At 46.9% G+C, this 15,961-nt stretch overlaps 1 protein-coding gene across 2 annotated transcripts in view; it reads right to left on the bottom strand.

Annotated features, from left to right (window-relative positions):
• The window catches only part of RASGRF2 (Ras protein specific guanine nucleotide releasing factor 2), a 469,786-nt gene that overhangs the window by 218,852 nt on the left and 234,973 nt on the right, over positions 1-15,961 (bottom strand). For both annotated transcript variants that reach the window (XM_073581445.1, XM_073581523.1), the window contains exon 6: positions 6,391-6,470. In XM_073581445.1, the coding sequence (XP_073437546.1) occupies positions 6,391-6,470 (80 nt within the window). The remainder of the gene's footprint in view (positions 1-6,390; positions 6,471-15,961) is intronic.

Genomic DNA, 15,961 nt, shown 5'->3' with positions numbered 1-15,961 from the left:
TGCTGCGACATTCGGATGGTAGGGTCAGAATTTGGCGTAAACAACATGAAAGCATGGATCCATCCTGCCTTGAATCAACGGTTCAGGCTGGTGGTGGTGGTGTCATGGTGTGGGGAATTTTTTCTGGGCACTCTTTGGGCCCCTTGGTACCAATTGAGCATCGTTGCAACGCCACAGCCTACCTGAGTATTGTTGCTGACCATGTCCATCCCTTTATGACCACAATGTACCCAACATCTGATGGCTACTTTCAGCAGGATAATGCGCCATGTCATAAAGCTCGAATCATCTCAGATTGGTTTCTTGAACATGACAATGAGTTTACTGTACTCAAATGGCCTCCTCAGTCACCAGATCTCAATCCAATAGAGCATCTTTGGGATGTGGTGGAACGGGAGATTCGCATCAGGGATGTGCAGCCGACAAATCTGCGCCAACTGTGTGATGCCATCATGTCAATATGGTCCAAAATCTCTGAGGAATGCTTCCAGCACCTTGTTGAATCTCTGCCACGAAGAATTGAGGCAGTTCTGAAGGCAAAAGGGGGTCCAACCCCTTACTAGCATGGTGTACCTAATAAAGTGGCCAGTGAGTGTGTATATATATATATATATATATATATATATATATAATCTCTAGCTTTGTCACCATAAAAGGAGGGGGGCCCAGACACATTTTTTGCACAGGGGCCCCAAGCTCTCACTGTCCACAAGCACCATTGTAGAATTCTGAATGATAGAAATTGTTATGGGAGCTACTGTAAGGAAGAACCGGGCTGCGGGTCCCTGTCCTGTGCCGGGTCCGGAACTGTCTCCTTTGTTGTCTGGGTGATAGAATAAAAGACCAGAAGTAGGGGGCGTGGCTAAGCCACAGAGCAAGCGGAAGCAGTCGGTTTTGGCGCGAGTGGATGGCAAGTAAAGCAGGGTGCTCCTTATCTTGAGCACCAGCGCTGCAAAGGGCTTTGTGCGCCAGCTCCTGGTGCCACTTGCAGGATCTTTGGGAAGAAAGTAGCTGTGCGCTCCAGTACCGTGATCACAGTGGGTGTATCAAGAAATACTACTTGCGGCCCTCCTTGTCAGTGAACTTCGGCAGGTGCAATCAGGACCTGACAGACGCTGGGGCCCTCTTTATTTCGGCCACAGAAATTCATGGACTAGGGGCTCAGCGGAAGGTACCAGACACCAACCGCTGCCACCAGAAGACGGACCGCCGTGTGAAGGATCCACCTCTGGACAACATTTCAGCCGTGGCTGACGCTGCAACTCCCTGTGGGATCATCTGCTGTGTAGGAGTACCTAGGACACAATAAGTTATCTCTGAAAAGACTGTTCTCATTCTGCACTTATTTTTCTGCATATTTTTCCCCTTAATCAGTTGTCTCCCTGTGAGAAATTAATCCCTTGTTCAATTAAACTGTTAATTTGTTAACCCTTGCTTTGCCTTCGGTCTGTCATTGCATTCTGCAACCTGCTTACGCTACAGCTCTTATTAGTAATGTCCACTATATCACACAGAGAAACTGATATTCATTGATACTTTGCTTGTGAGCAGTCAGGAGGATTTGCATCCAGCAGGGATTTGTGTAACAGTAATGTTTGTAGTAATTGTTAATGGAAATTAACTCCATATGTACAAGCACCTGCTGTCTTGCATGTGCGACCTCAACGCTACATCAATTACTGTGCATGAATGAAAGAAATCAGTGCTGGAAACAACTAGTGTGTAACTATGCACAGTAACTCAATCCAGTATTACATGAGCAATGCCCCAAAGTTGTTATGCATGTACCTTAAAGATGTAGCAGAGCTATCAGCTACCTTATCATGTTTGTACAATGTTCACATTTCCTTTGTAGATAATGTACCTTAGAATCCAGTACATAGAAGTGGTTTATATATGTATAAAAGTGATGGACTGATTATGTTCTACCAGGAGATTACTAAAGAGTTCAATTCAGCCCTGTTTTCCATATATGGCAATAAGATCACATGGTTAGACCACATGACCAGATCCTGCGCTTAGCGCTTGGAGAGGACATCTTGTGTGAGGACATGTAGTGTCTTTAAAGCTGGAGGAGCAGGTAAGGAAACTCCGAGCTCCTGTACAATTGTGTGAGACTGTGCATATAAGCAGAACTCTGCACCATTTATGTACCTGCATTACTAAACTGGAAAATAACTGTGCTTGCTGCATTAAAATTGAATCTCTGCTGAATCCATTTGTCTGGATTTACCTCTTTGTATGCAACAAGTAAAGCTTATCAATAGCCTATTGACCTCTCTGTTTTTCCGGACAATCGGGTGCAATAGATATCATCACACTACCAGGAAATGGAAGTGAATACAGTGCACCCTGGCGTCACGAGCTACAGGTGCTTCTCCCAAAATTAGAATATCATCAAAAAGTGAATTTATTTCAGTTCTTCAATACAAAAAGTGAAACTCATATTATATAGAGTCATCACAAACAGAGTGATCTATATCAAGTGTTTATTTCTGCTAATGTTGAGGATTATAGCTTACAGCCAATGAGAAGGGCAGCACGGCGGCTCAGTGGTTAGCGCTGCAGCGCTGGAGTCCTGGGTTCGAATCCCACCAAGGACAACATCTGCAAGGAGTTTGTATGTTCTCCCCGTGTTTCCGTGGGTTTCCTCCGGGCACTCCGGTTTCCTCCCACACTCCAAAGACATACTGATAGGGAATTTAGATTGTGAGCACCATCGGGGACAGTGATGAAAATGTGTGCAAAACTGTAAAGCGCTGCGGAATATGTTAGCGCTATATAAAAAATATTATTATTATTAGAACCCAAAATTCATTATCTCAGTAAATTAGAATAATTCACAAGAAACACCTGTGAAGGCTTCCTAAGCATTTAAAAGGGTCCCTGCTTTAGCAGGCTCCACAATCATGGGGAAGACTGCTGACTTGACAGATGTCCAGAAGGCAGTCATTGACACACTCCTCCAGGAAAGTAAATTTTGCATTTCATTTGGAAATCAAGGTCTCAGAGTCTGGAGGAAGAGTGGGGAGGCACACAATCCAAGCTGCTTGAGGTCTAGTGTGAAGTTTCCACAATCAGTAATGGTTTGGGGAGCCATGTCATCTGCTGGCGTAGGTCCACTGTGTTTTATCAAGACCTAAGTCAGTGCAGACGTCTACCAGGAAATTTTAGAGCACTTCATGTTTCCCTCTGCCGACAAGCTTTTTGGAGATGGAAATTTCATTCTCCAGCAGGACTTGGCACCTGTCCACACTGCCAAAAGTACCAATACCTGGTTTAAAAACAACAATATCACTGTGCTTTATTGGCCAGCAAACTTGACTGACCTTAACCCCATAGAAAATCTTTGGAGTATTGTTAAGAGGAAGATGAGACACACCAAACCCAACAATGCAGACGAGCTGAAGGCTGTTATCAAAGCAACCTGGGCTTCCATAACACCTCAGCAGTGCCACAGGCTGATCACCTCCATGCCACGCCGCATTGATGCAGTAATTCATGCAAAAGGAGCCTCGACCAAGTATTGAGTGCATTTACTGAACATACATTTCAGTAGGCCAACATTTCGGATTTTAAAATAATTTTTCAAGCTGGTGTTATAAAGTATTCTAATTTACAGAGATAATGACTTTTGGGTTTTCATTGGCTGTAAGCCATAATCATCAACATTAACAGAAATAAACACTTGAAATACATGACTCTGTTTGTAATGACTCTATATGAGATTCACTTTTTGTATTGAAGAACTGAAATAAATTAACTTTTTGATGATATTCTAAGTTTGTGAGAAGCACCTGTACTTTTTCTTTTACTTTTGTTCCTGCCATAACGAAGTGGTAACATCCGCACACCACATGGTGTGAGGGTCTATGGCAGAAGAGTGCATCACTGGCATTACACATGCAATAACTGATATCTGAGTGCAGCAACCCAATTCAATGAACTGTACGGTAATGGATAACTGAGCGCAGCATAACAATCCATCATATGTGCGCGAATAAACAACAGAGAGCAAGCAATCAAAGCTGAGCGCAGCACCACAATCCAGTCACATGTACAGTAATGAATAGATGAGTGCAGCACCACAATACAGTCACATGTACTCATGTATAGGTGTAAGATAAACTCCTATGGGAGCAATAAAGACAGCTACCGTATATAATCGAATATAAGTCGAGATTTTCAGCCCCAAAAATTGGGCTGAAAGTCCCCCTCTCGTCTTATATTCGAGTCATATACACCGGGGGGTCGGGAGTGTCAGGTCATACTTACCCGTCCTGACGCTGTGTCTTGAGCCCCCAGCTTCTCCCCGTGCTCTCTCTTCCTGCCTTCAGCGGTCACGTGGTGCCGCTCATTAAAACTCATGAATATGCGCATATTCATGAGTTTTAATGAGCGGTACCACGTGACCGGTGAAGGCAGGAAGAGAGAGCGCGGAGAAGCTGGGGGCTCAAGACACAGCGTCAGGACGGGTAAGTATAGCGATACTCACCTGTCCTGCGTCCATGGCTGCTTGCTGCTGTCTGTGTCTGTCATCGGTCAGTGACTTCAGACAGCAGAGGGCGCGGTGACGTGGTTAGTGCGCGCCGCGCCCCCTGCAGTCTGAACGTCACTGACTGATGACGTGGCAGATAGCGGGGAGCAGCCATGGACGCAGGACAGGTGAGAATCTGACACCCAGCGACGGAGAGGTGAGTATGTCATTTTTTATTTTTACATGCAGCAGCAGCATGGGGGCAGCATATGGGGGAATCATCTATGGAGCTTCTTATGGGGGCAGCATATGGGGGAACAATCTATGGAGCTTCTTATGGGGGCAGCATATGGGGGGCATAATCTAAGGAGCTTCTTATGGGGGCAGCATATGGGGGCATAATCTAAGGAGCTTCTTATGGGGGCAGCATATGGGGGCATAATCTAAGGAGCTTCTTATGGGGGCAACATATGGGGGAACAATCTAAGGAGCTTCTTATGGGGGCAGCATATGGGGAATAATCTATGGAGCTTCTTCTGGGGACACCATATGGGGGAATAATCTATGGAGCATTTCCCACCCTAGACTTATACTCGAGTCAATAAGTTCTCCCAGTTTTTTGTGGCAAAATTAGGGGGGTCGACTCATACTCGGATCGAGTTATACTCGAGTATATACGGTATATTGGCTCCTACTTTTTCCTGGGTCAGATAAAGTAAGAAATAGCTGATTAGAACAACAAAAGACTTTCTATATGACACCAGCTAGTCATCGGGTATTTTTTTCCTAGTTCAGAAGAAATGCTATCTACTATAGAGTTCTAAGCTTTTTAGGCTTTTAAATATGAAGTGGGGAAAATAGTTTCGCCTTGGGAAAACTGGAACAGGAAAGCTCCAATTATAAAATTAATAGTGTCTTGGCGAAATGGAAGTGCATTACTTCAGAAAGCGTCAGCCTGATACTTGACAAATTAACTTCCTCAATCACTTCATCTTGAGCAACAGATTGGTCATTAGAAAAAGAAATGATATATAATTCAGTGACAAAAAAAGGCAATCTCAGCCAACACAAGACATACTTCAAAATGAATCAAGAATCCTAACAGGCGTCTGTCAGCCCAAATGGACAGTAAAAATTAAGCACATAGTTTTGTAGTTGATATAAACCTTCTATAAATCGCACCTTTAGTGTTCTAAACTGGAAATTTATTCGGATATGTTATTAGGGAGCTCCGTGCACCCTTGGTGCGCCCAATGGGGTCTGACAGCGCTGGTTTGCGGGAGGCAAGCCAGTACTGTCAATCTCCAGTGAGGACTGCGGGGCACAGATAGAAGAGACCGACGTATATATTGCTAATAAGCAGATAACTCCGGTTGGGAGACACGGCAGTCCAGCCATGTTTTCTGATACACGAACAGTCCTGTGTTTCATAAGTGTGTGACACCGACCAAAAATTGTGACTATAATGGCTTTATATCCCCTACAAAGCTATGGACTTAGTACATACTGTCAGTTTGAGCCGACACACACCCTTTTAAGACACTGTACACAGGAATATACATTATTGGGACAGCATGGTGGCTCAGTGGTTAGCACTGCAGCTTTGCAGTGCTGAGGGCCAAGTTCAAATCCAACTAAGGACAACATCTGCAAGGAGTTTGCATATTCTCATGTTTGTATGGATTTCCTCCAGATTCTCTGGCTCCCGAACTCCAAAGATATACTGATAGGGAATTCAGATTGTGAGCCCCAATGGTGACAGTGATGATAATGTCTGTATAGTGCTGTGGAATATGATGGTGCTTTATAAGCAAAGCATAATAAAAAAATAAAATACATGGATAAAATAGCAATTCAACTTGGCAGCCCTAATTCATTTATTGTTTACAGCACTACAAATCAGATTCACATACCTAAAATTAAAGTTGGCCAATTAGTAATTCTCGCCTTGAGTCCTTGGTGAAAGATTTCATGAAGAAACATGATGGTTTCACTGTAGGAGATAAAATTAAGAAAATATGACAAGTTCTCCACACGTCCCAGCCATTATATTGAATGCTACCAGTAAACAGCAAGTCTCAGCTTCACATGAATTTTCAGTACATTGTTATTAAATGGATAAATAGTGCGGGAATGACGACTTAAAATAAACGAGCGATAAAACAAGCAAATAATTCATCAATGAAAAATGAAAAGCTGAAGGTGAAATTACAGGTGATCAGCGAGAAAGGTCAGGATTAATCAGCCTCCAGGCATTAAATAAGGCACAGCTGGTGACTTTTATTGTATGATTGTGAGATTAACAATAATTCCTGCAGAGAGAGGACAAACTCGGTAATATATAGGAGTGCATTACATACGAAGAATATGCCTAAATATAAAAATTAAAGGAGTGGTCCAAAATGAACATTTATTTTAATCCTAAATATCGATCTATTTAATGTCATAATTAATTTTTTTTAAATACTTTAATTAAAAATTCCCTTTTGGTCCCTCATTATGCGATCTAACTGCTTTAAACCAATTTTGTTAACCTACTTAACTTTGATAACTCTGAAATGAAGCATCAGTGACATCTGTTTCAGGGGCTGGACTAATCCCTGCCCTACTGAGCATGCATCTGTTGTCAATTCTGAAGGATGATCAGTAAGATCTCATAACTGTTCAATATTCTTCCCAGTGCACAGTGACAGTGCGCTCCCTCCCCAGCTCTAATGAGAAGTGACAAGCCAGCAAAAGAGCGCACTGCCAGAATATTGCACAGTGACAAAATCCTACTGAGCATATGACAAAATCAACAACAGATGCAGTGAAGTGACCACAGTAGCTACCCCTGATGTTAACTTGCTTGAGTATCCCAGCATACACTGGAGTCTGTCAGAGTCAAACAGGAAGTAGGTAAAAAAAAATACAGTTAGATAGAGTAGAGAGGGGATAATAGGGAATTTTTAATTAAAGTGAATTAGAGAAGAGATTAGATTATGACATTAACTCCTCAATGACAGAGCCACTTTGTAGGTTATGACCAGGCCTTAATTTTGAAATCTGACCACTGTCAATTTATGTGGTTATAACTCTGGAACTCATCAACAGATCCTGCTAATTCTGAGAATGGTTTTTTGTGACATATTGTATTTTATGATAGTGGTAAAATTTCTTCAAAATTTATTGTGTTTATTTGTGAAAAAATGTAAATTTGGTAAAAAATTACAAAATTTCACAATTTTCAAACTTTTAATTTTTTTGTCTCTAAATCAGAGCGTTATGTCACACAAAATAGTTAAATAATATTTCCCACATGTCTACTTTACATCAGCACGATTTTTGCATTTTTCTATCAAAATTTACCACCTCACATTTGAAGTCACTTTGGGGGCCTATATGACAGAAAATACCCAAAAGTGACACCATTCTAAAAACTGCACCCCCTCAAGGTGCTCAAAACCACATTCAAAAAGTTTATTAACCTTTCAGGTGCTTCACAAGAAGTGAAGCAACGTGGAAGGAAAAAATGAGCGTTTAACTTTTTTTCACAAAAATTTTACTTCGGACACAATTTTTTTTTTTATTTTGTCAAGGGTATCAGGAGAAAATGAATCACAATATTTGTTACCATCTTGGAGACGCCTGATATACCATAGGCTGCTGGATGATTGGGCGGCCAGGGCCTCTGGGCAGGCACTGCAGGGTTAAGAAACATGCACAGCGCGCGCCCGCGGCCTAGGGTGCCTGCGCAAGACAGCCACGCACCGGGAGGACGGGAGCAAGGAGGAGGCGGGCACAGTGCGGCGAGACATGGGCAGGTGAGTAGAGGCGGCGGCGCACCTCGCTGCTGCCGACGTGACAGTACCCCCCTTTACGTCTCCCCCTCCTGAGATCAGACAAAAACTTCCTTAAAATAAGTGGAGCATTAACATTCCCTCTATGTTCCCAAGACCTCTCCTCAGGACCAAAACCCTTCCAATCGATAAGGAAGAAGGTTCGCCCCCGAACTCTTTTCATGGCAAGAATATCTCTTACTTCAAAGATGTTATCGGCCCCTACTGGCTGAGGGGAAGGAGGTGGTACAGGGCAATACCGATTAAGAACAACAGGTTTAAGGAGCGAGACATGGAAGGCGTTAGGGACCCGGAGTGAAGCCGGCAACCTCAATTTATAAGCCACGTTGTTAATGCGTCCAAGAACCTCAAACGGACCGATGTACTGGGGACCCAGTTTGTAAGAAGGCATCTTTAGGCGGATATGCTTGGTTGAAAGCCAGACTTTGTCGCCAGGTTGGTATGGCGGAAGGTCCCTGCGTCTCTTGTCTGCATGTCTCTTAATCCGGATACTGGATTTTTCAAGTGCCTCTCTGGTCTCCCTCCAGACCTGAGAAAACTCGGAAGAGAGGGCATCCACTGCGGGAACACCAGAAGGCATGGAGAAAGGTAGCGGAACACCAGGGTTCTGGCCAGAAACCACAAAGACCGGCATTTTACTGGTGGACTCATTAGGATGATTGTTATGGGTGAACTCTGACCATGGCAGGAGGGACACCCAGTTGTCTTGATGGGCGTTAGAAAAGTGACGCAGGTAGGCTGCCAATACCTGATTGATCCGTTCCACTTGCCCATTGGACTGAGGATGATAGGCGGAGGAGAAATGCAGAGATATACCCATGAGTTTGCTGAGTGCTCTCCAGAATCGGGAGGTAAACTGGACCCCTCGATCAGAGACAATTCATTGAGGGAGTCCATGAATTCTGAAGATCTAGTGGATGAAGACCTTGGCCAACTCGGGTGCTGTAGGTAATCCAGGCAACAGGACAAAATGGGCCATCTTGGAGAAGCGATCGACCACTACTAGGATAGTAGTACACCCGGAAGAGTGAGGTAAATCAATAATGAAGTCCATACCAATCTGTCACCAAGGGGCCTCAAGAGGAGGCAGAGGGTTAAGCAGGTCGGACGGCAGACTCCTTAGTACTTTGTTCTGGGCACAAGTCATGCAGGAGGCTACGAAGTCTGTCACATCTTGACAAAGAGAAGGCCACCAATAGTAGCGAGAGAGAAGGCTGAGGGTTTTCTTGACCCCGACGTGACCCACAATCTTGGAGGAGTGCCCCCAGTCTAGCACTTCCAACCTATTATTCTGTGGGATGAAGGTCTTGCCTGGCGGAATGGGGGAGAGCGTCACGGGTGCCACGGTGATAACTTTGGCAGGCTCAATGATATATGAAGGAACCTCCTCAGTCTCAGGTGATTGCAAGGACCTGGATAGGGTGTCAGCCTTGGTATTCCTATCCCCAGGCTGAAAATGGAGTTTAAAGTCAAAGCGGGAAAAATACAACGACCACCTGGCTTGCCTGGAGTTGAGCCTTTGCGCAGACTGAAGATACGCCAAATTCTTGTGGTTCGTGAAGATTATGAATGGATGGACCGTCCCCTCCAGAAGATGCTGCCGCTCCTCCAGAGCCATCTTAATGGCCAGTAATTCCCGATCTCCAATTGAATAGTTGCATTCAGCGGGAGAGAATGATTTAGAGAAGAACCCACAAGGCACCAAGTGGCCAGAAGACGTCCGCTGGGAAAGGACCGCCCCTGCTCCGGTGGAGGACGCATCCACCTCTAGGATGAAGGGCCTATTAACTATCGGCCGATGTAAAATCGGGGCTGTTGCAAAGGATCGTTTCAAGGCAAGAAAGGCCTCTTTGGCCTCTGAAGGCCAGACATTTGCTTTTGTCCCTTTTCGGGTCAGAGCGGAGATGGGCTTGGTCACTGAAGAGAAGTGAGGGACGAACTGCCTGTAATAATTTGCGAAACCCAGGAACCGTTGGATGGCTTTTACTCCGATCGGACGTGGCCATTTGAGTACAGCAGACAATTTCTCAGGGTCCATCTTCACCCCGGAGTCCATGATAATATACCCTAAGAAGGGCAATGAGGTTTGCTCAAACAGGCATTTGTCTAATTTACCATAGAGTCGGTTCTCCCGTAGGCGTTGCAGGACCAGCCGAACACTCCTCCCATGGGAGGATAAGTCCGGTGAAAAGACGAGGATGTCGTCTAGATACACGACGACGTAGGAGTACAGTAGGTCTCGGAAGATCTCATTAACGAACTCCTGGAATACCGCCGGGGCATTGCAGAGACCAAAAGGCATAACCAAATACTCGTAATGGCCATCCAGAGTATTGAAGGCTGTCTTCCACTCGTCCCCGGCACGGATTCGGATCAAGTTATAGGTTCCCCGCAGATCCAATTTGGTAAAGATCCAGGCCCCTCTCAAACGGTCAAAGAGTTCAGGGATTAGCGGGAGAGGATACCTATTTTTAACTGTGATACTGTTCAAGCCTCGGTAGTCAATACACGGCCGAAGGGATCCATCTTTCTTCCGGAAGAAAAACCCTGCTCCAGCAGGAGATGATGACTTCCGAATAAAACCCCGGGCCAAGTTTTCCCGGATGTACTCAGACATGGCCGAGGTCTCTGCAGGAGACAGTGGATAAGTTCTCCCCCTGGGGGGGAGTAGCTCCCGGAATCAACTAGATTGGGCAATCGTAGGACCGATGCGGCGGCAGGGTCTCTGCCTCTTTCTTGCTGAAGACATCGGCGTACACATGATAAGCCATGGGAAGCCCAGGAAGATCGGTAGGAGCGTGTAGTGGTCCAGGACGAGGTTCCGACAACAATGTTCATGGCAGGAGTGTCCCCAGCGTAGGATCTCCCCAGAACGCCAGTCCAGAACGGGCTTGTGTAAGTGTAGTCATGGCAGGCCGAGGAGCACGGTGTGGGACAATTTAGGCAGGACATAAAAGGCGATCTTTTCCCGGTGAAGAGCTCCAACTTGTAACTCCACCTCGACTAAAACAATTAGAGCTGAAATGGTAAGGGGCAGAGAGGAATCAGTATCACCTAGGGAGGCCTCTCTTACCTGGCCTAGGTGGAGGCGTTTCCCGGCCTCTCTGGGCAGGTACGCACAAAATGATTGGCCCCGCCGCAGTAAAGGCATAGCCCCTGTGTCCTTCTCTCCCTGCGTCGTTGCTCGGACAACTTTACTCGGTCCTCCTGCATGGGCTCAGGAGCGGAATTACTAGGAGACGCAGGGGAGCGAGGAATGGGCGCTTGATATAGCCTAAAGGGTCTCCTCTCCTTAACTGACTCTCGGGAGCGTTCTTGAAACCGTAAATCTATACGGGTGGCTAGGGATATGAGATCCTCCAGGGTGGTTGGAGTGTCTCGGTCGGCATGCTCATCTTTTATTTTGCTCGAGAGTCCCCTCCAAAAGGCCCCAACCAAGGCCTCATTATTCCACCCTAGCTCAGAGAGTGTCCGGAAGCGGATGGCATACTGTCCTACGGTGAGAGATCCCTGACGGAGGTTGAAAAGAGCCTCAGTGGTGGAGGCCACACGTCCAGGCTCGTCAAATACCCTGCGGAAAGTATCCAGGAAGTTCTGTATTCTAGATACCACCGGGTCATCTCTCTCCCACAGGGGATTCACCCAAGCTAAGGCCTCCCCCTCAAGATGGGACACAATAAACGCTACTTTGGCTCGATCAGAGGGGTATTGCTGGGGCAGGAGCTCAAAGTGTAACCGGCACGGATTTAAAAACCCCTGACATAACTTGGGGTCGCCGCTAAACCTGGGAGGCTTCCCTAAGCGTGGTGGCGGGTGAGATACGGGGTCTCGAGGTAGAGCCGAAGCGGCAGCAGAGGACTGAAGAGACAGAAGTCGGTCATCTATGGACGCCATGTAACTTAGAATGTGGGACTGGGCGTCACGCTGCTGCGCGAGCTCCTGCTGGAGCCCAGCTAGCAAAGGGGCGGTCCCTGGGTCTGTAGTTTGTAAGGTGGAAAGCCGGGTGTCCATGGATTTCATGAAGGACATTATTCTAGTCTGGTTCTCCCGCAAAAAGAGCAATTCTTTCTGCGTGGCCGCTGAGGCACTAGCGGGGTCCATGGCCTGATTATGCTGTGATGACCAAGGAAGGCAACGTCCGACAGTGGACCCTCTGGATCGCGGAACTGGAGCTCCCGAGGGCGAGCGCGCCAGGTGGAGCCGACCCCTATACAGGGACCTGTCATGTCCGCCATATCTGTCATGTCTGTTTTGTCTCAAGAACTCCTGGAGCGATGTGCATGCGCATATCTTGTCTGCTATCCTGCTTGTTCCCTAGAGCAGTGTGCCCACTCACCTCATGTCTGCTGAGCTGCAAGATGCCTGCGTTTCTGCTTTGCCTTCTGTGATCTTCTCGTCATGTCTAGAGTCCCTGATCATGAGTCCTTCCTAGGATCCTGCACTGTCTGGTTCTGCAATCATCTCATCATGTCTGAAACTCTGATCATGTGTCCTTCCTAGGATCCTGCACTGTTTGGTTCGGTGATCATCTCGTCATGTCTGAAACCCTGATCATGTGACTGCGCTCTGTGATCCTGGAGCATCTGAACTAGGAAGTTCTCCCGTGGTCCTGACCCGGAAGAGGAGGTGCTGTGCCCTATATCAGACCACCCCTTCCTTTGCTCAGGGCCTGAGTATTGTGTTGTGTCCCTGCATGGCTGCTTGGTCTGTGGGGCGCTCCCTCTATTCTGTGCCCTTGCACTTTCTCTGTCGTGCGTCTCTGCACACGCTCTGTGCTTGTACTCCGTCTCTTGTCCTGTGCCTTGTCTTTTGTTTGTCTGTTTTGCCATGTTCGTCCTTGTCCTGCTTAGACTTGTAGTCCTTCTGTTATTCTCTGCCTTGCCTGTTTCTGCCATGTCTTGCCTTCGCTATGCTCTGCCTTGTGTTTTCTCCTCGGTTCTCTGTCTCTGCCTGTTATTCCTGCGCTCTGTGCTATGGTCCTCTGTAGTGCTCCCTGGCACACGCACCACTCCTCCTCTCTTTCTGTTTGTGCTCTTTTCCATGTCTAGTCCCAAGGTTCTGCCTTGGCCCAGCTCTGGGCTTCGGCCTATGCTCCGCTGCTAGACTCTTTCCTATTGTGCTCTCTTGCACGTTTCTAGGCTAGTCCCAAGGCTCTCCCTTGGCCCGGCTCTGGGCTTCGGCCTACGCTCCACTGCTAGCTCTGTCCTTGCTCTGTTCCTGTTCCGTGTTTCTGCCTATGCTTCCATTCCTGGTTCTGTACTCTGCATAAGCCCTGCCTGGTTTCTTGTCTTGTCTTCCCTTGCTGCTTCGTATGCTCTTTGCATGCGCCTGGCCTTCCTAGCCTCCTGTTTGTGCCTCAGCCGTGCCCACCCTAGCCGTGCCCGCCTGCTTGTGCCTCAGCCGTGCTCGTCGGTCAGTGACATCTGTGTCGCCTGCCATGCCTCAGCCGGGTTCGCTGGAGTCTTGCCCGGCTGTCAGTGCCGCAGCCCGATCAGCTAGCCAGTGCCCCAGCCGTGCCCTCTGTGCTCCCTTGCACTTCACGCTGTTTCCACACTGTGCTCTCTAAAGCATGCGCAGGCCCTCGCCTGCCCATGGCATACCTCCCTGTGCTTCTGTAAAAGTACGCGCAGGTTTTGCCATGTCCCCTGTCGTGCCCTCTTGCACGCACAGGTCCTAACCCGGTCCTTGAACCCTGGCGTGCCTATCTGCATGCGCAGGACTCTGCCTCGCCTGACCCTGGCGTGCCCCTTTGCACGCGCAGGACTCTGTCTAGTATCTTGTGCCTTGGCGTGTCTCTACACACACACCGCCTCGTTTTGTGAACTCTGGTGTGTCCCCTACACACGCACCTAGCCTTGAACCCTGGCGTGTCCCCTACACACGCACCTTGCCTTGCACCTAGCCTTGGACCTTGGCGTGCTCCCTAACACGCACCATGCCTGGATATCTGTCATGCCTCCTTGCCTGAAACTTGGTTTGCTTGCCGGATGCCCGGAACCTGCCGATCGCTGCCAGAGATCGTAAGCTGGATGACTGCGGCCTGATGTCCGGAGCTCATGTCCGCAGCCTGATGCCTTGATCATGTCGAGCGTTGCCAGCGGTCCGGAGTCCGATGCCATTGTGTCTTTACCTGTACCTAGGCGTGCCACCTGGCACGTACCATGCTATGGACCTTGGCGTGCCCACGCACGCACTTTGTACGTTTTGTTTGTTCTCACGTTTTTACACTGAATGTGATTCTGAAGTTATCCTAATGAAGATACCTTGCACCTACGTCTTGTCTTGTCTTGCTTCTTGCTCGTCCTGTTGCCAGACACTCAATAGTGTCCCCTGAACAGCTGTCTGGTCCAGCTGCCGTGGTGGCTCACCCCCTTGGTCTTTCCCCTGACACTCCCTGTACAGGGGATGGGTTCTCACAAGGTTAGCTCGCCCTCGGTGGGTGGGTGCCATGGCCCAGAGGGTCCACTCTCTCAAGAAAAACGACTCAGCGTAAGCTGACGTTCGTCACAGGACCGTTAGGGGCAGACCCTCAGAAGACAGATACTGCAACAGCTAGAACCAAGAGGGGTGGCTCAAGGGACCAGAGAGCAACTGTCGGAACCGGAGCACAAGATGAATCGGTGATATAGGACTGGTCAGGAACACAGGACAGAGTACAAGACTGAATATGGAGTACAGGACGGGGTGCGGAGTACAGGACGGAGTGCGGAGTACAGGACTGAGTGCGGAGTACAGGACTGAGTGCGGAAAAAAAAGAAAATTTTTTCAGCTCACCCCAAAGAAGACAGCTATAAGTCCGATCGGTGCACGGAATGTGGAAACAGGATCCCTCTGCAGCAAAGCGTAATATGGAAAAAAATTCCAGCATCCAGATCAGTAATTAGATTAAAAAAATTTTTTTATTCCTTTATTCCAAAATTTAAAAAAATCATAAGATTCTCCATCATGATAAGAGACGCATCAGGACGTGTAGTTGGACGCGTTTCGGACAAAAAAACAGTCCTTATTCTAAGACAACACATAATACATCTGAACACATGCTTATAAAGGGAAACAAAGGAAGTCAAGGAACAATCAAGACTAAACATAGCCAGCTGATTAATAGAAGGTAGTAAGTCAAAATCACACTTACAAAACACTCAAAATCTCACTCCTAATATTCATACCCGTTGGAACTCTGCTTTGTAACAATAACATCCATTTTGCCTCTCGGCGTAATAATAAATCATTTAAATTTCCACCTACCCTTTTTGTCTGCACCTTCTCTATGGCATTAACCCTAAAGTTGCTGAGATCTCCTTTATGTATATGCAAAAAATGTCGAGAAGCAGCAGACAAACTGCGTGTGGTAGTGTGACCTACGTCATAAACGTGCTCGGAAATACGACGTCTCAAGGTGCGTGAAGTATTTCCCACATACTGAATATTACAATCCACGCATGTTATGACATAGATCACACCAGTAGAACCACAGTTCAAAAAAGATTTTATTTTAAATTCCTTTCCATTAACAGAAGATACTATTTTTTCTGTGTTCCACATAAACCTACATAGCCCACAGTTTTTCTGAGCACATTTAAAAGATCCACAAGTGGGTAACCAATTAGTTATACTTGCTGAACTGTCTGAAAAAAATTTATTAGCA

The sequence above is a fragment of the Dendrobates tinctorius genome, unplaced genomic scaffold, assembly GCF_039654945.1.
Source record: "Dendrobates tinctorius isolate UK_male_01 unplaced genomic scaffold, ASM3965494v1 ptg000003l, whole genome shotgun sequence".
NCBI classification, from domain to species: Eukaryota; Metazoa; Chordata; class Amphibia; order Anura; family Dendrobatidae; genus Dendrobates; species Dendrobates tinctorius.
This window is presented reverse-complemented; position numbering and strand designations above follow the sequence as displayed.